The sequence below is a fragment of the Elephantulus edwardii genome, unplaced genomic scaffold, assembly GCF_000299155.1.
Source record: "Elephantulus edwardii isolate Elephantulus edwardi_28Jun2011 unplaced genomic scaffold, EleEdw1.0 scaffold00213, whole genome shotgun sequence".
Taxonomy (NCBI): Eukaryota; Metazoa; Chordata; class Mammalia; order Macroscelidea; family Macroscelididae; genus Elephantulus; species Elephantulus edwardii.
The window spans coordinates 1,403,296-1,423,476 of record NW_006399963.1 but is presented as its reverse complement, the minus strand read 5'-3'; the positions used below and the strand labels follow the sequence as shown (position 1 = coordinate 1,423,476).

Here is a 20,181-nt window from a genome sequence, read left to right as displayed (position 1 = left end):
TTTTGATGCTTCCTAGATCATACAAGATTTTGCCTATATGGTCATTCAGTATTGCAATTTGAGGCTTGAAATTTTTTTTCTTTAGTTCTTTCAGCTTGAGAAATACTGAGTATGTTCTTCCCTTTTGATTTTCTAAGTACAGTTCTTTACACAATCCATTATAATACTTTGCTTTGTGTTCTCAAGCTATTCACTGGCTTTGGCCTGCCTTCACCCCAGGATTTGCATCTCTACTCCAGGTTAGAAGGAGCTGGACAGAGTCCTAGTGGCTTAATAGTAAGGAGTCAGTAAGGCATGCAGAGATGAAGAGGAACAATTTCTTCCCACTTGATTTACTGCTGCAGAAAATGTGCTGGAGGGTCAGCTATGAGGCGGTTCCAACTCATGATTTCTAACAACAGGCATTACTGAGAATCCCTGGGAGAAGCAAACAGCCTGGCCGGTTGCTAACTGAAAAGTTTTGAAGAAGTGCCTTGGTAGAACAGCAAGGCAATCTACTTCCAAAAAGCCAGCACCGAAAACACTCAAGAGTTGGATGAAAAATATCAGTCACTCAAGGGCGAACACTACATCAACTCACTATTATCAAATGCCAAGGGAGATCGCTACTAGATAATATTCATGGGCTTTGCTCAGGGAAGAGAAAGGCAACATGTAAGAAAGGGGTAGTCAGCACAGGAACATGTCTTTTTTTAAAACAAAGAGGTGCATAGAGTCCTAGACAACAAGTATAAAAGCTACTTACTATACATACAATTCTGCATCACCAGTAATAACAAATGTCAATCTACAAGTGGATACACAGGCAGGCAAGCAAGATTAACAGGTGTGGGTGAGAAAAAGAACTCCACTAACAAACATATATAGCTTTAGCAGGAAGTATCTATGTATATGTATGTGTGTAAATACAACCAAGTAAATAGCAGAGTTCACAGAGGGCAAAGTTATATAAACTTCCTAGCCAGAACCAAACAAAGTGAGGGAAGGAGCCAGTGGGTCTAGGACTAGGACCAGAGTCTCAGGGGACATCAAGGTCCATTGGCATCACATAGTCCACAGAGACCTACTTTGGTGAGTAGCAGCTAAGGTCTTAAAACTTTCAGGGAGCCATCAAGAGTGCAACTGTTGGTCTCCTCACTTCACATCCAGAGCAAAGAAGGGTGAAGCAAGCCAAAGATGCATGGAAACAATTAGCCCAAAGGACAAGTGGCCACATGAACCTCAGCTTCCACAACACTAAGACCTGAGCTAGATGGTGCCCAGCTGCCCCGGTGGGCCACTCCAGAAAAGATGGCCGTAGATGGACCTGGATAGAGTGACAGAAAATGTGAAACAAGTTATGTATTTAAAGGGGAAAAAAGACCAAGTATGCAAGTTTGATAGATACTGATGGAAATTTCAAAAGTATCGCTCTTAGTTACCCTGCAGGCTTGCAACTGAGTTCATCTCAGTGGCTAAACTTTTCACAAAGCAATGGCCAAAAGTCCAGGGCGATAATAACTGTGGGGTGGTCTACATTGCTTAGAAAATTAAGCATTCACAATAAAAAATGTAACACTAGCTCAGGGACAGGAAGGAATAGGGAAGAAGGAGGAATGGAAACAGTAGGGACATGAAACACTGTATGTGAATTTTTGAATGAACAATCAACTTGTTTTGTTGAATTCATTCAATTCACATTAAAAAAACTAAAAGAGGGAGGAAAAAACCCTATGAAAACAGTGATATTCCACAGTGGCAACTGGTGGATGGGAGCTTCTATTAAGCACTCACCGAGTTCTGCTGCCCAGTGGGTAACCCGAAGGCAGGCAGTTCAAATCCAACAGTTGCTCTGCACAGAAGGATGGGCCATCTTCTCCCACGAGATTTACACCCTCTGCAAACCAGCCAGAGGATCATCTGTGGGTCTGAATGTATCTACTAAGTTCACACACTGAGCTGCTATAGCCAAGGAGGCTTTAAAGGACAGCCCACAAAATGGGGATGAGACAGGTCCTTAGCAGTTAGTCTCAGGTTGAATGATGACAATAAGACAGGAAGATTCAGGCTAGTGAAGCACTACTCTGCTGCTATTTCTCCCCTTATTCTGACTGCCACATAGCAGAATTAAACCCCATCAGGGTGCAAGGACCAGAGAACCCACAGAGGGGGGGACAGAGCTCATGGGATGAACTCTCCCCTCTCCACTGTAAAATTTCCATTTCACGCCCAGACCCACCATTCACATATTAGAAACAGCCAGCTAAGTGCACCAGAGAGAGCCTGGCTGCCATGGTTCCCAGGCCTCCCAGCCACACCTGTCCGCCCTGCAGACAACACTTCCCTGCCCATTAATAAATAACATCCTCTGCATCAATGAATTGTGAACACAAGACTGGCCAATAAGGCAAGGCAGGAAAACGTTTTGTCATTCAAAGGCTTTTTCTCTGACACACCTTATTGATATGCAGACACCTCTACTGCGGGGGGTGTGGGGGTGTACAGTCCTTCAGCATTTTTATTTGCCTTTCCTTGAAACACCCGCTCACTCATAAAGCTTGCCTTGCACCCAGGCATTGTGCCTGCATCGTATATCCTCTAAGCATCTTCAAGTGCAAAGCATGACGCTCAGGGAAAGCCCCCCAGGAGAAAATGGGTGTTCTGAGGAGGAAATTCTAGGAAGACAGGGGGGAAAAAATCCTGCTCTTGTCAAAAATTAGAACAATGATAAGGAAGAATTTTCAAAGGTAATGCAGTTCAGAGAAATGGGAAAAGTTGAGAGAAAGCAGCCATTTCAACATGTTTTAAAGTGGAGTGGAACTGATCAGCAAGAGAAGCTGGGAGCAAAGTTAGTAAGAGCAGCACTGTGGAAGTCCCCAGTTAGTGTCTTGAAGTATAATACACTATCCACCACAGGCCTAGATCAGGGACCATCACTGGAGACCCTGGTCCTTCCACTGGTCTTGCTGAGTCCTTTGCTCCCTTCTCAGGACCCTGGCCTAGAGTCACAGGGGAGGGATACCTTAATGGTATTTTAAGGCTGAGCCAAGACATCCCTTGTCTTCAAGCTCAGCACCTCTAGGACTAGCACTCCTGGAGAAGCTTTGGAAGCTCTGCTTTGGATCTGGGAACTGAAATCCCTTTTTATTCGCTTCTTCCATTTCATGTGCAAGTGTTCACAGGCCAGGACAAGTGGGCTGGAATGCTCAGGTGGGAAAGAGGTATGGACTCAATGGACAATGGTCCATAATCTGGTAGTCCTGGCAAGCCCAGACCCTCCCCCAGTGATTCATCACTGTCCTCTTTTGCTGAGGAAAAAGAGTGGGTCCATGTTATCCCTTCCACCAGTAGATGCTGGCCCACAGGAATGAAGAAATGTGTGAGTAATGGCTGTTGAAGCACTAATAAAAAAGCTGGTGCTTCAAGGGAGAAAAATATGGGCAATCAAAAAATATGGGCTTGATCATGGTAATGCTACTCCTAGTCTGAGGTTGTCCCTTTGCAGGCCAGTAGCCCCTGCAGACCAGAGTCCAGGCTCAAGAGAGAGATATGGACAGAGGTGGCTGTCTCCTGAGTGTAGGGAAAGGAGGGATCTCTTTCTCTTGAAGATAGGTATCAGCCCTCTCTGGAATCTAGGTCAAACTGTGTTCTTGAATTTCTTTAGCATGGGGAAAGAGAGAGGGCTGAATACTGAAGAAGCCACTCTGGGTCTACCTGGCCGGTTCCACTCCACAATCTAAAGGAACCTGGCTGTGACCAGCTGGCTCCGCTCCCTACCACACAGCCTCACAGATACCAGCTCAGAGCACTTCCCTGAAAAGTGCCCACACAGGTCACATCAATTTTAGAACAACGTAATGAGGGTAATGAGGCCCCAGCCAATGTCAACCACTAGCACAGAGCTTCCAGCTGCCCTTAAGAGGAAAGCAGCTCACACATGAAGCTCACCCAATGCCTGTGGATTGGGGAGAGCAGATTCAAGCTCACAGGGAACATCAAGCAGATTCAGCTGTTCACTCCCCTCCCCTCCAACACTACCTCATTAGCCAGAGACTACAGAGCCAACTCCCCCACCCCACCAGGCCGTGGGTTAGGGTGTCCGCACCCTTGGCCTGGAGGGCCAAGCCAGATGGCACCCAAAAGAAAAGAGAAAGCAGGCTGAGAATGAGCAAGCTGAGCCCAGTCCTGTTCTAGGAGAGCTCACGGAGGTACAGGACAGTCACATCTGAGCCCATACTTGCCTGTTTGGTTAAAAACTTAGAGGCAACATTTAAAAAACAAGGACTTTTGCCATGAAAATTCTGATTTCCAGCTGCTTTCCCCTCCCCAGGCCAGGCAGCTGCTGGGATGTGCAGCATGTTTAAGGTGGACAGCGCCTCCTTTCACATGGCAGGGACCCCACTTGATCCCTGGCCAACTAGTAGCATCACTCCTCACAGGGTTATTTCTTAGAATAGTGTGTCTCTTATTGTGCTCCCACTAAGCATGAGAAAGGCAAAGATAGACCAAGAGGGATGTGCATTTCACAGAAAATAAGCATTGGCTACTGTAAAATGGAACAGGTCTGGATATAGCAGGGGGAAATGTTGAGTCAAAACTCAAAAACATAAAAATGGCCAGACTTAGTGCTCTGAAGACTAGTGGGTCACCCTCCTCCCCTCACAAGACTATGGTTCTTAGTCACCTTCAACCCTGGAACAAAACTCACTCCCACTGCTTAACTCCCAGTCAAACAAGAGTCACACTATAAGGTGGCCAGTAAGTAATACCAAGAAGGCAATCACTCCTCAGAACAACCAACCGTATAAAGGCAAAAAAGCAGCATTTGCTCATAGAAGAAGCTCAAAGGCAGGAAGGGGTAGAATAGAATGACTAATGGGAACAACAATCACAAGGAAGAAATGAGAAGAGTGCAGTTAGATCCTGCGTATTGTAATTCATGTTATTAAGCAAAGAGTGGATGGATGATTGAATGGAAAACTATTTTGTTTATAAAGCTTTACTCAGATCACAATAATGAAAAACAAGCAGGAATTCCTTTTTATCTTTGAGGGTGATACAAGCTCACTTGCTCAACCCACATAATCTGGAAACAGCCAGTTGTCACCAGCTCTAAAACAAGTCTTGTCTCCCTGACCACTGAAGCAGACACACACAGCACAGATATGTGCCCACACTACAATGAAAGCATGTGAGACTCAGCAACTTCTGCAGGCACACACACTCCCAAAGTGGAGGACGACCACGGCAGCATTGAAACAGAGTCTGATTCTCAGCGAGGCAGGCACAGGGCTCACAGACCAGCCAGAGAAGTTTAGAGAAGGGGTAGAAGTCGAAGAGCCCAGATCAAGAGGTGGCCGTGCTTGGGGGCTCATTGTTATGTGGCTGCCCCTCCTCCAGTTCAAGCCAATCTCAGGCTTATCTTTCCTGGAGCTGGGTTGGCCTCACAGGTGGAATCATACATAAGACTTCAGACCAGATTCCTACAGCTAAGAAATCCAGAGCACTCTTGAGGCTGAAATACAGACACAAAGCCACTCTCAGAACCCCTGTCTGCCGATTCTAATGAGGGATGCCAATACAGCTCCTTTCACAAAACTGGCCACTCAAGTGATGGTCAAGGCTCCTGGTCATCTCTTTCTACTATAAGCACCTCCACACTGCCTGCCATCATGTATTCTGAGGCTGCTCTGTGGGGCTGCACCTGCCTTATCTGAGCACCTGAGCTCAACAGCTGAGTTGCAAGGTCTAAGTTGCAACAGAGTTGAGCTAGGCTGTCCACTTAGTCTACAAAGCATCTAGCCCCCAGACTCCAGCCTTAGGAGCTCAAATCCAGAGCTCTGTCTGCCACGCCAACCCCCACCATGCTCTGTCATTCTGGAGATACCTGGTCACTGGTGACTCACCAGGCTCTCATTATGACTCAAGAAATGGCATCAGTCATGCAGACTACTGGGTTCCACATTCCTGTGTGTCCACCCGCTGGAGCTGTCCATTCTAGACCAAGGACACCCCAGACCTTCCCACAGGAGAAGCAGGAGATGCCATGGGATATCAGTTACCTTGTCACAAGAGGAGCGTGTGACATAGACAATATTATCAATAGAGTCCTTGGGAAAGACATTAAGCTGGGGAAAGTGGAGAGTCAGAGAAAGAGAGGAAGACCCCCAAGAAGATGAACTGATATGGGAATGGTGCAGGATAGGGCCAGATTCAGATCTGCGGTTCGTAGAGTCACTATGAGTTGTAATCAAATTGATGTCACTTAACAACATATCACAGGAAACTTCTGATCTGAGGAAACACTTACACCCTGCATCCTGCCTCTCAGATCCTGGACTGGATGAGCCCCAGCAGCCAACTGTTCAGACCCACCTGGGGCCCCACCTTGTCCAAGTTACAGGACAGTGGATGGGGTGGGCCCAGCATCCAGTAAGGATCTCTAGGAATACCCAGATGACGCATCTACAAGGAGTCTGACAAAAGGCCCTAAATGGGTCCATCCTTCAGACAACAGGTGTGAAGAAGGTGGCAACGCTGGGAAGACCACGACCCTGATGGCCTAGACTCCAGACTCAGAAGTCCTGTGGAGGGCAAACGGGGCAAGCGAACTTGTGGAAATGGCATGGGATGTGGAGATGGCATGTGAACAGGGACAACTGGCCTCCTGGGCTCGCCGGGAACTGCTGCTTAACACTACTCAGGGGCAGGACTGCAAGCAAGGACAGTGGCCTCTCAGAGGAGTGGACGCATGCTCTCCAGTCACACGCACACACACCAGGCTGTGGAAAATCAAATCTAGCCTCACTTATAGAGCTGACGTCAGCTTTGACCTAGCTGGGATCTACAGCAGAAAGAGAGGCTGCACTGGACACAGCATTAGAACGCAACCCAGAAAGCAGGACAGGCAGATGCCATTTCCACCATCCCCATGGACCCGGTCAGCCTTTCCACCATCCCCATGGACCTGGTCAGCCTACCCAGTCCTCTCACAGCTTACCTTTTAAGGAGGCAACATGTGACAGGGCCTGGGCATAGGTGGCAGAGTTCAGAAGGGTCCCTGGCAAGCAAGAGGGGAAGAACGGTCCTGTGGGACCCACCGATCTCCCCAGGCTGTCAAGGACAGAAAACCACAGTGAATCCCAGATGACAACACTGTCCCTGTCCATCACCTCCCTCAGCCAGCCTCACCTTTGCTGGGTCTCTAGGGTGTCCTTCTTGCTCCGGGCCTGATCCCCGGGGGACGGGGAGTTGATGTTCCTCACTGATGGGGGTGTCACTTCTGCCATGGGCTCCTTGGCGCCAGGCTCCTGATCTGAGGCACCTCGCTCTGTTTTCCTCCACTTGGCCCTTCTGTTCTGGAACCAAACCTGAACACAGTGGAAACACAAATCAAATAGAGGCAGCAAATCAGGCAGGATGAAGCTGCAGCCCAAAATAAAAGTCCTGGCCCTCTAGCCAATTACATAGTGTGCAGAACCTCACACCCAAAGCAGCTCAGGACCACAGTGTCTGCTCCATGGAGAAGGTCCATCCAGATGATTGGACCCATGGAAAAGATCCATTCAGATGACTGCACCCATGGAGAAGGTCTATTCAGATGACTGCACCCAAGGAGAAGCTACATTCAGATGACTGGACCTATGGAGAAGGTTCATTCAGATGATTGGATCCCTGAAGAAGATTCATCCTGATGACTGGAACAATGTCGTCGTTGTTCTTATGTGCCGTCAAGTCACTTGCGACTCATAGCGACCCTATGTACAACAGCCCTAAACTAACTGCTCTGTCCTCTGCCAATCGCACCATCTCCAATACACCCATCCCAATTACCCCAGTCACTGAATCAATCCACCTCATAGAGGGTCTTCCCCTCCTGTGCTGTCCCTCCACCCTACCAAGTATGATGTCCTTCTCCAAGGACCGATCCCTCCTTACAACATGTCCAAATTATTTTAGACGGAGCCTCAGGATCCTTGCCTCCAAGGAGCCACCCAGTTTGACCCTTTCCAGGATGAATCTGTTTGTTTTCCTAGCAGTCCATGGTACCCTCAATACTCTTCTCCAGCACCACAGCTCAAAGGCATCAATTCTCCTTCTATCCTCTTTGGTCATTGTCCAACTCTCTGATGCATAACAGGTGATTGCGAAGACCATGGCCTGTATCAGATGCACCTTAGTCTCCAGAGAGACACCATTGCTCTTCAGTACTTTGGAGAGGTCCCTAACAGCAGACTTTCCCATGGCAATGCATCTTTTAATTACCTAGCTACTGGTGCTGAGAGTGTTGACTGTGGAGCCAATAGATAAGATTAATCCAGATGACTGGGCCCATAGAGGTGGTCCATCCAGATGACAACTGGATCCGTGGAGAAGGTCCATCCAGATAACTGGGCCCGTGGTAAAGGTTCATTCAGCTGACTGGACCCATGGAGAAGGTTCATCCAGGAAAAGAGACCCATGGAGAAGGTCCATCCAGATGGCTGAACCCATAGAGAAGGTCCATTCAGATAACTGCAGCAGGTGTTTAACTGTGTTTGGTTTGGGGGATTTTTTTTTTCAATCAAATAACAGAAAGCATCCAGTACATTGACCATCAATCACTGCAGTTGAGTTGATACCAATGTTTAACTCTCTATAGTCCAAGTTTGTAAATCTTTACAGGAGGAGATGCTAACTTTCTCCCTGGGCCCACCTTTTGGTTAGCAGTACCTTGCCAAAAGTGGTCCATCCTGCAGAGACTTTCTATGCTGACTTTTCACTAAACTATAAAACACTAAGCTGGTTGATGCCAGGTCAGTTCTGATTCATGGTAGCCCTCCAAGACAGGTGGACCTGCCCCTAGGTTCCCAGCCTATAACCTGTATGCAAGTACCCTGCCATGTCTTTCTTCCACAGTGGCTGGCCAGACAGGACCACTAACTGTTTGGTTAGTCAGGCCTTTTAATTAGCAGCTGAGTACTTAATCACACTGACACCAGGCTTCCTTCATGCCATTAAACCATAAAATAAACAAACTCCTAGCTATGGGGTTTATTCTGACTCACAGTGATCTTCCATCAGGTTTCTAAAGTTAAAGTTCTTTACTTTTCCCTTAGGAGCTGCTGATGAGCATAAGGAACTCTGATGTTCTAGTTGTAAGGAGTTGCACTGCCAACCCAAATGTACACAGTTCAATCCCACCAGTAACTCCAAGGGAAAAAGAAAAGCAATCTCCTCCTGTATGATTTATGGCCTCTGAAAATATGATGAAGGGTCAGCCATGGGTCCATTTTGACTCAATGGTATAGAGGTCATGGCCTAGCCAGTTTGAAAAACGCCACCTTAGAGCTTATACAGGAACCTAGTGGAGTAGGCATTGGACTGCTAACCAAAAGGCTGGCAGTTCAAATCCACCAGCATTCTGCAAGAGAACGATGAGGCAATCCATTCCTGTCAGGATTTAATGCACAGGACGTGCTGATCTGACAGAGGCAGGGCCTATATGTAAACAATAAGACTAGGGTGGTGCTTCTTAGAATAATCAATCACATAAGCTCAAAAGGGCAGCATTTGTCCAAAAATGAAGCTCAGAAGGCAGGAAGCGGTAGGATGAAAAGGATGAATGGAAGTAAAACTCACAGGAAGGAAATTGGAAGAGGGTATTTTTATTGTGGATTTTACCATTAATGCTATAAAACAAAATGTGTATGAAGGTTAAATGGAAAAATCAATTTGTTCTGTAAAGTTTAACTTAAATCACAATTTAAAAAAAAAAAGGAAAGAGAGTTACAGTCCAGGAAAGCCATGGGCAGTGCTGCTCTGCTCTCCAGGGTTATGGGGAGTCAAAGTTGGCCCGGTGGCAATGAGAGGTCTTCATTAAAAATGGTCATCATTTCTCAGTAAGCTTCATCAGAGCACTCTCTTATGGTGTGCCAAGCCTCATCCTTTGTTGTTTAATCATTAAATCATCCAATTACACATAATTATCTACTAGAAGCATGGGCTCTAGAATTCCAAACTCAATTCACCACAACTCTATAAGGTTAGTGGTTCTATTACTCTCATTGCACAGGTGGGGAAATAAAGCACAGAGAGATTAACACATCTGCCTGAGATCATCAGATGGTCAGTGGCAGCTCCAAGATTTGAAGCCCAGAGTCCCCATTAGGATCCGTGATCCAAATCATTTGTTGTTGTTGTTGTGTACCATAAAGTCAGAACTGACTGACTGACTCATAGCTGACCCTCCAGCAGGTTTTCAGAGGCAGTTTGATCATGCGGAAAGAAAGTGCCCAACCTTCTTCCACGAAGTAGCTTGTGGACTCTGGGACTGCAGCACAGCTTCTTCTACTATGTCACCAGAGTTCACTTATGGATGTAAAGTAGCAGTCACCCTTGAACATTAGAAAAATGCTGCAAAGTGCTTCGCACAGCTCTCAGCAATCAATTACTCAACAGACATTAGCTGATGTTATGGTCCATCTTCCCCACCCACAGGTTAGAAGACAGCTTAGGATTCACCTGGCTGTAGCACCTTCTTAGATGCTGGTATGAATTCTTTAAGCCTCAGAAAACAAAAACTGCCTTTGCAGAAGGGCAGCCAGCTTCATGTATAGATGCCAGGAAGCCCTGTCCCTCATTATTCCTAAAGATCAGTGAACCCTGCTGTTTCTTCCTACTCCATCCACTGGAAACCTCTCCCCTCTACTCCAGAGGCAGGATCCCTGAACGTCCCTCCTACTCCCCAAAGCATAGTCTAGCCCTGGTGAAGAGCCCCACCCCATCTTTCCATTCTTGTTCCATAACTGGGTCTCTTTCCTTTTTAATTTAGTTGGCTTTTAATTGCACATCGCTGAATAATGATTTTATCTATATTCTAAATTTAGGGCAGTTAAATGCAAAGCAAAATGCAGACACTTTCTTGCGTCTTAATTGAATGAAGGTCACAGCTATAACAACATTTAATTGAGCTATTTTTCATTATCATATTCTAATGACTTTGCACTGACAGTTTGCCTGCTTCCAAGGAAGGAGTATGATGGAGTCGTTTATTTCCCTATTTAGTTATTGTTTGACAACATCAGCTTCGATTAAGACCCTGCTCTATAGAACATTAATCATATTTGAATGAGCAAGGATATAAATGTAAACATATCTCCTTTCCCGCCACCGAATCCTATTTTCCCACACGGAAAATCACTAAATAAATGCTTCACAACCATTGTCTGTTTCCATAATAGCCAACCACGGCCTGAACAACAATTCCCTGCTTTAATTGTCACCACCCCTATCTCACCCTTGCACCTTTCAGGAAGAAGTTATGATCTCCCACTTCTGGCTGCTCAATAATTATGTCATTTATCTCAATTTGCAGTTCAGTCTTAGGCAGCTATTGGCAAGCCTGGCATTAAAAAAAGAAAGGATGGATGTGGTCCTGGCCGAAGGAGATTTTCATTTCCAAATAATAATCAGTTTAATTTGCCTGCCTATGACCAATGATTCATGTTCAGATTTAATAATCAGGATCACATAATCTGATTATAGGGGAAATAATTTGTTTACAACCCCCAATTTACTGCTCAGAATTCCATTATCTCTCTTCAGCCATTGGTTTTTAAGAGATACTAACATGACCCAGGGGAGCTGAAAGCAAACTATTATATTTCCTACAATTAGATGTTTGCATAGTCTTAACCCCAAGCCCCTACATTAAAAAAACAAAACAACCAGAAACAGCATGGAGGAAACCCCATAAATAAAATGAACATAAAATTGTGCTCAAAGAATAGCTTGCCTAGAGAGGCTGGGCTGTGAATTGGTCTCTCCCAAGCTTGGGCACATCTGCTGGGCTCAATGAGTTTGTGCACTTCAACATAATCACCATGAAGCTTAAAAAAAAAAAAAAATCCTATTTCCAGAGGGCTTGGGCCAGGCTTGTCTAGAGGGTCTGCCCTTGCTCTTTCACTGTCTAACAATTTTTAAATTCCATGTGTTCCTCGGATCCACTTCACTGAAATTGTCCACATACTGAGGAAAAGTTGGCCATGATGCAATTTGTGGAAAAGATCTCCTGCCCCGCTTGTCTCTGAAAACCTTGTTCTTTGCATTGACCAGCCTCACCCCAGAGCCGTCAGAGCTGCTTTGAGAATAGCATCTCAGCTCTTTTTCTTTTTTTTTTTTTCCAAAGCAAGGAAATGGATGTGCATTGATGTAATTTAGTACCTTAGAGACGCGGACAAATTAGTGTAGAACATTATCACTAGTTAATTATGAATGACCGATTAATCAACCTAATCTAATATTCCACATTATGTTGATGTTATTAAAGTGCATCACGAAAATGACAGATAGTCTTCATTTGCTTTCTTTGGCCAAATGTGCACTCTGCAGTCATGATGTAAAAAAAAAAAGTTTGCCAATTTTAATATTAGAGGGTTAAATAATTAAAAAGAATGTTTACCTGCACTCGAGCTTCTGTGAGGTTTATTTTCATGGCAAGCTCTTCTCTGGTGAAGACATCTGGATAGTGTGTTTGGGCAAAAACTGCCTCAAGAGCTTCCAGCTGGTAAAAGGAAAAAATATTTACTGGTGAGAGGCTGCGGTTCAATGAGGGGAAGCATATGTGTACTTCTAACCTGCTACAAGTGGTAAGGAAACAGTTTCACAATCAAATAGAGGAAGAGTAATGAAGAAAGAGCTGTTTGAAAAGATCCCACAGAATTTAAATTTCAACCACAGATGAATTAGGAGCTGCTAACAACTTCAGTGCTCTCCGAAGAAGGAAAAATAAGAAAGGAGGATGTAGTGACATACATTTACATTGAAAAACATTTGCAGGAATTATAATATAAGGACAGTGTTATGAATTAGAGTAATTTGCCAAAGTTTCCCCACAGGATAGAGGAGAATGTAAATAACTTGCATATATCCCCTCTGCAGTCAGTCCCATAGGAATCACGTTCAGGTATTTGGGTCATTGCCCCAATTGCCCAAGCTTACTCCAGGAACAAAGTATGGTTTATATAAAGAAAGATTTGGGGTCAGAGATCTCAAGGTTCTCTGAGTCATTCCTTAGAAAAACACCTTGTACAAGTCAGCCAGGTTCTCACCTGTCTGAACTGTCTTGCTCACAGGATTATTATGAGGTTTAAATCACATCGCCAATATGAAAATGTTCCCCAAACTATAAAACTAAGGTCAGTCATTTATCCTCCCTGCAAGTAGATTCCTTGACATATACATTGCTCAAGAAATCAGATAGATACAGAAACATAATCAGCTGGCATTATTATAAAAGATGGGAAGGAGTTGCTTGAATTCTTTGTTTTAAAGAATTGTGATTCTCATTCTTACCTGCTGAAGAGTGAATGTGGTTCGGTTCCGGCGCTGTTTTCTGCGCAAAAATCCATCATCAAAGTCCCCTGTTGAGTGATTCCCAAAGGGTGCAGTGCCTATGGGAAACAAAGCAGATCCGTCAGTGCAGCCAGCCCCAGGCCTCCACCACCGCCTCACAGCAGCCCATACATGGATACCCATAGCAGGAGAACCCAGCTCACCCAGCCCCATCTGTTCATCTTATTGTAAGCACACAGTTGTTGCTTATCAACCCCACAACGGGGACATGTGTCAGGGCAGACCTGTGCACCACATGGTTCTCAACCGCTGGTGTCTCAGAAGTATACCATAAGACTTTCTTCAGAGGGTCTCTGAGTGAACTGGAAATTGCAACCTCTTGTTTAGCAACCAAGTGTGTTAATCATGTGAACCTCCATGGACTCTCCTCTTATTAGGCTCCTCTTTTTAATCACATTCCTCAAAATATTTTCTTTTAGATCCAGTTGTGCCCATTTCATAAGGAGCATGATGGCCTTAATCCCCAAGATGTCCACATCTTGTTCAGTTCAATACTTAAGACAGGAAGGGTCTGAAGGTAGAGACTTTATCTGCCCTCTGGATCCCAGATGCACTCAGCCCTATGTTTCTCAAGTTCGTGCCCTACATCTGGTCTTTCAGTACTATCTGTTTTGTCTCTAGCTAAATTGTGAGTCTACTTACTTTTCTTTCAATAAACAACAAAGGCTAAAGGTTTGGGAAAGGGGAGGGTGGATAAGGAAAGGAAACACCAAGAGTGTTTGCAGCAGGATCCTCCATGAACTGCAGGACCTGGGGACATAAGAAGTTTATAAATGAATCTTAATTACCATTCCTCATAGCTCACCATAGTGATTTTGTTATATAGGTATTACTTAAAAAAAGACAGGCACCAATAGGAGCTGTCCTGAATTCCAAACTGACTTAAATGAGGCCACTCTCAGAGGACACCTTTCTCTCTGGTCAGACCTTCAAAAGGACAGACTGCTTTCCTTTCCGTAGCTGAGAAATTCATTGTCCTCCCCGGCAGCTTTCAAAGCTTGCTGTAAAGCCAGAACAGAGTTTGGCCCCAAAAGTGCATCCAGATCATTTTTCCAAATGTGCACTGTTTACTTGATAGTCCACAATGGGTTCTTAGGAAAACAAATGAGCGAGTTCCCATTAACCAGCGAATGCTTTACCTGCCATGGGCTCCAGTTCAGGATCACTGCATTTTCAGCTTAAGACCTTACAAGCCAAACTGCCCAATGTCCCTCAGAAGGACTTCAGTCCCAGAGAAGCAAAGTCCTCTGGGCTTTCCAAACTTCTATCAAGAAAACAAAGTCCTTTCTGATGAATGTTTTACTCTTCCCGGCCACATACCTCCACTCAGCCAAAGCATTCCTTTTCCATCTTCCTAAACCAACCACCATCTTCTTCAAAACCCTGGGTACAAAAAAAACCCCAACAATTTCTCTCTAGCTCAGTTGAAAACTTAGAAGAGAGAGTCTCAAAGCAATTTTATTTCCATTATTTCCTTAGGGAACCAAATTCTCTCCTTCTGAAACAAGGCACATTGATAGTATGAAACGTCCACTGTTCTCTAAGCATAAATTTTCCCAGTCCTATAATTTACATCTTATTGGCCCAAATGATTTCACAACACAAACACATCAACAGTTAACTAAAACACTGTATGCTACGTTTTATCTTAAAGAAGGCTGATAGCTCATCAGATTGATAAGGCAGCACAGGAGAAGGTGACCAACATAATATAAAATTGAGGGGAGAAATCTGGGAAAAGACTTTACTTAAAAATAAAGATAATTATAGATAATGTTATAAAAATTCTAAACGTCACAGTAATGAAACAAAATAAAACTGAACAACAAAATTTTATTTTCACCATCTCGGGGAATAAATGATAAGCATTATGATAACCAGAGCAGGTAAGAGTAAAATAAAATGTTTGCTTTCATTCACCACTTATAAGAGCATCAACTGGCCCCATCTTTTGGGGGAGACAGTATGATCACACACATTAAAATCAGTATTTAATGGGTAAATGTACCTAGAAAATTGTGTTAAAACAGGCAAGAATGTTCTGGCAACAGTGTGATGGGGGGGGGGGGAATGGAAGTAACTTGAGTGTTCATCAATAAACACTTTCCGTACAGCAGATATTGGCGTGCTACACGGTTGTAGAAAAGAAACAATGTATGGATTCATATGGAAAACCTCTCAAGGATGTATTATCAAGTGAAAACAGCAAAGGACAGAATGATAAGGCAGAATGTTTTCAATGCAAATAGTCTATAACAAATATGTTAGTTGTTGTTGTTGTTGTTAAGTGCTTCAGTCGCAGAAGACTCATAGCGACCCTATGAAGGAGAGTCCTGATGCTTGGGTGCCTTTCATCTTCTCTCCAGGTTCATAGGGTTTCCAGAGGCAGGCTATTATGGAAGTGGATGCCAATCCTCCTTCCATAACAAATATAGAGGAAAAAAATATATGTGATATACGTAAAAGTGTGCCATTTGTAAAGGAATCACAAGAACCCAAGAATACAAGTACCTTTAGAAAAAGAAGTCGCAAAGGAGGATTTCCCTTTTTAATATCAAAGTTTCTGCACTGTTGGAATTTCCTAAGCAGCAGGATATGTTGTTGATATGCAGTAGTTTTTGATTCAATATCAGCAATATTATCTGAAGGTTAAGATTATGAATTCTGCTTCACTTTCTCCTGTATGTTTCTCTACATTAATAAAGACCATTTAATAGCTAGCATGAGAGACTATACTCCAAATTCTGCTCTCAGCTTTCCTGTCTGTAGCAGCCCACTTGTCTCTCAGCAACATGTAACTAAAGTAAAGATCATGTTATGCAAAACCAACATACAAACTCATCTGCAAAGGGACAAAAGGTTCTATCTTCCTCCTTTCTTTCTAATCCTCTCAATCAGAATCAATGTCGGGGTGGGATGTGTACACAAAGTGAGAACAGAATGTGCCCACAGGCTGCCTGGGGATTCTCCCTAAGTGACTACTGAAGCTTGCAGGACCTTATATCTCAGATACCCAGGAAATTAGCCACCTGAAAAATGTCCGAGCCTCTGCCCTCCCCTCCTTTGTCCAGAAAGGGCAGCTGGGGCAGCCATCCAGACCAGAGGTGCAGAAGTACAGATATATCTCCCCCTGCATGTTTGCAAGCACTCCCTCTGGTTTGGTGATAAAATGTTTGTGACAGACCTCTAGACCTTCTTCATAAAATCCACCTGTTTGGGCTCCTGGAGGTCAAAAGTGGGTGAAATGTAGTTACACTTCAGGCTCTCCCTTCTTAGAAACGATTCCAAAGCTGGTGAACATCAGCTCTTCAATCTCTTAGCCGGACTCTTAAGACCCTTCATGGGGAAAATAGCCCTATGAAAATTTTCACAAATTCAGAAATTTTCTGGAATCACCATCGGTGCTGGCTACTATTAGAGGCAGCCTCATGACCTTGTACTACCCTTACATTCCTTGATTTTGTTTCCTCTAAAATTCCCCACTCTAGAAAGACTGTCGTGAGACAGGTTAGTTTTACCCTACTGATGAGAAAGACTACCCTGGTCCAGTCCTGGTCACATTGACCACTGTGTCCCCATCCTAGACAAAAGTCAGTCTGCAGCTGCCACAGTCAATTGCTGAAGTCCAACGAGCTGGACACCTCCTTCCCTCACCCCCAGATTCTTGAAGCCCTGGGCTGGGGGTTCAGGGGTTCAAGTCATCCCTTCCCACAACACCACCCCTCTTAATAATAATCAGTAGCAGAGGTCACACTAGAATTCTCAGGAAGACATTTCCTTTAAAGCATCAGCCCTCAAAGACTTGAGCTCTGGGTTTGGAGCAGCCTGCCTGGAAGTTGGAAAGGGTGGGAAATGGTTTTTATTTGGGGTCAAAAGCCCTTCCAGGTGCAGAGGACAGCCAGTGGGAGGTCTGAGTGTCCTCATGGACGGTGGGAAGGGCGCACCTGGCTCAGGGTTCACAAGGCGGGCAGCGGGAACCGCTTTGTACGGCCCTGAATGTGAGCAAAATCCCCGCAGTCGCGCGCTCTGCCCTTAGCGAGAATAGCCCTCTGTCCTGCCCAGGACGCAGCAGGCCAACTCCGAGTTGGTCTTGGGCTTTTCAAGGATGTTGGCGAAAACCTGGGAAAGATTAATGCGGGCTCCTGGGCGGAGGGCCCCGATTAAAGGCGTGACACCAGCATCTGTGCTGGGAGCACCAGCGGTCCCAAGACGCGCATAGCCTGGGGCTGCCAGGCCAGGCAGGGAGGAAGAAGGCAGGCAGGTGGCTACGGGTCAGCTGCTTGGCGGGTGGAGGAAGAAGGCCAGGGCGCCGCTCACTGACTGGAGATTCACAGGCCCACTGTTTTCCGGGCAGTGTGATGGAACAAGGCTCAGCGCTTACTCACCCTCTAACTGTGGCGGACAGTGGAAATAAAACATCGCTGACGGCCGGAGCGGCAGGACAGCTGGGTCCCCAGAGGGTGGTCACGGTGCGGACAGGAGCAAGCAGGTCTGGCCTGGGTGAAAGCAAACAGTAACAGAGCCTAAGGCTCCTCTGTGCGCCCCAGCTGGCCCAGGAGCACCGGAGCGCACTTCTCCCAATGCTCTTAGCCCAAGGCAGGGGCACGATGGAAGTTGGCAGCGTCATTGGATGCCGAGACCCCGCTGGCCATCCCCTCCGATCCAGTCCACCTCCCCACCTTCTATCCACCCCTGCCGGATCCCAAACTAGCGCGGTCAGTCCCTAGCCCTCAGGGCCTCCCGCAGCCCCTTCAGTCCTGGCAGCGTAGCCGAGTCCAGCAGGAAAGCAAGGTCACTCGGGTGCGCAGAGGCTCTGACCAGGACGGCGGCATCCAGGGCCCGTGCGCTGGCCGCTCGGCCAGGAACCGCATGTACCTCCGCGGCGGCGGTTGGCGGGCACGGAAGGCTGGAGCGTGACGGCCTCAGGCTGATGCTCAGAGCGCCTGGAGGCGGGAGGGCTCAGCGCGCCTGGCGCCCGCAGGACCACGAAGTGGCTCGGGAAATGGCCAGATGTCTTGCTGTCTGTCTACAGCGCGCGACGCTGCTCAGCACTCGCCTTTATAATCTCACGCATAATTGGCCTTAATCTGATTATTTCCAGCGCTGTCTACAGCGAGTAACTTGGATAGGTCTATTGGGCCTTACAAATGGCCCACGTGGTGTAAAGGGGGGGAAACCCGTCATTTCTCAGGAAACATCAGCAATGTTTTTCTTCTTTTCTTTTAAAGAAGATAGAACCACCACCCTCCCAGGGTAGGGAAATCCTTTCTTTTCTCTGTGCTCTGGCCCCTCCCATGCTCTCTCGGACTCAAACCTTTTCTCCAGAAAAAGCTGAGATTTGGTCTGGTGGCGTCAGAGGCCAGACTGCCAAGGGTTGCGAATTGACAAAGTGCTGCTAATTGTCACCACCGGATGGGTTTTGGGGGACTCTTTGCGCACGATCTTTCCAAGTGATCATACAAAAGGAAAGTTTGATTTTGTTCTCAGCAAGGGGTCCCTGAATTTATGTTGCTTCTCTATGCAAATGATATGCGGTGGGACCCTTTGCAATTACTTTTAAAATGCATCAGAGGCAGACACTCAGCAGAGAGAGGCCGCCTTACCCTACGCCTGGGTGAAAATTAAACTCTAAAGTGCCAGGCTGAAATTTTCAAGTCAGGGGCGCGGGATTGGATCAAATCACATAAACTGCAAAAAAAGCAAGCCTAATGGCGCATAATTGGTTCTGTAATAGCATTACACCGGGATAATAGCCCGTTACGGCCCCCTGCACTATTAAGTGCTTCCCTGGCGGAAAGCCTTTATGATATTAAAGGGGGAATATGATGATATTTTGGTTATTAAATGCGTGTAATTAATTTATGCACCACTGAAAATAAAGTTGGTATTATGATCCACTCAAGAAGCATCAGAAGATGCAAGTCTGACAACTGTTGCTAAGTTCTGGTGTCTGTGTTCCGTCTAGACTGCTGGTTTTATTTTGAGACGAAAGGCTCTTGGACAGACTGCATAAATTGAATATTTTATAAACATTCTAATGCTGTGCCTCGAGCCTGGGCAAGGCGGTGGGTCGGGTCCCTGTAAGGTCCAGGAGCCAACCTCGATCTTAAAGATACAGCACGTTGGAGACAAAAGGCCTGGCGGCCGCATGAACTACCTAAAATCAGAACGCGGAGTGCCAGAACCCTGACGCGCCAGTGGACACCCTCCCAGAGGGGTCGCTGAAGCCAAGGCACGTCGGGACAGCTCGCCCCATGGCTCTTCTCCGAGGGCCCGCTCCCCAAAGCGAAGGGATCGCCCAGCCTGCGCCAAATGCCTGGAAGCCGCTCCATTCAGAGCGCCGGCTCCGCGAGACCGCCGGCTCCGTGAGACCGCCGGCTCCGCAAGTCCTGGCGGCCGGACTTGGGAGAACAGGCGGGCGGTCAGCGGTGGCAGGAAAGGGTCTGGGGATCAAGAGCGTCGGAGATTGCCTTTTCTGCTTTATCCAAAGAGGGCTGGGGCGCGGGCGCGGGGCTGCATTCTGTGTGGGAGCCGATGTCTTCTTGGAGCTCCCCTGTCTCTAGCCTACCTCAGAGAACATCTACTCTTCTCAGAGTACTTAGCCAGGATCTGAGGTTCCCCTTAGCCCCAGGGGCGTTCTAAAGCCACTGCAGACTGCAATCCTCCTGCGCCTGGTCGAGGGGCTAAGGGTAAAGCCGAGGGAGCAAGGCCTTCAGGCCAGCTAGGTCTAGACTTCTCGGCACACCTTGGTCTCCCTGCGGGATCCCTCCGCCTCGCAGTCTGACATCGGGAACCGGTGGGCCCAGA

General features: G+C 46.4%; 1 protein-coding gene across 1 annotated transcript in view; it reads right to left on the bottom strand.

The window, feature by feature from the left end:
* DRGX (dorsal root ganglia homeobox) overlaps positions 1-17,793 on the bottom strand; it is a 37,816-nt gene extending 20,023 nt beyond the window's left edge. Inside the window, exons 1-5 of the mRNA XM_006897701.1 lie at positions 17,760-17,793; positions 13,315-13,412; positions 12,422-12,523; positions 7,171-7,349; positions 6,980-7,092 (exon numbers count right to left, since the gene is read on the bottom strand). Of these exons, the coding sequence (XP_006897763.1) occupies positions 6,980-7,092; positions 7,171-7,349; positions 12,422-12,523; positions 13,315-13,412; positions 17,760-17,793 (526 nt within the window). The remainder of the gene's footprint in view (positions 1-6,979; positions 7,093-7,170; positions 7,350-12,421; positions 12,524-13,314; positions 13,413-17,759) is intronic.
* Positions 17,794-20,181: the final 2,388 nt, after the last annotated feature.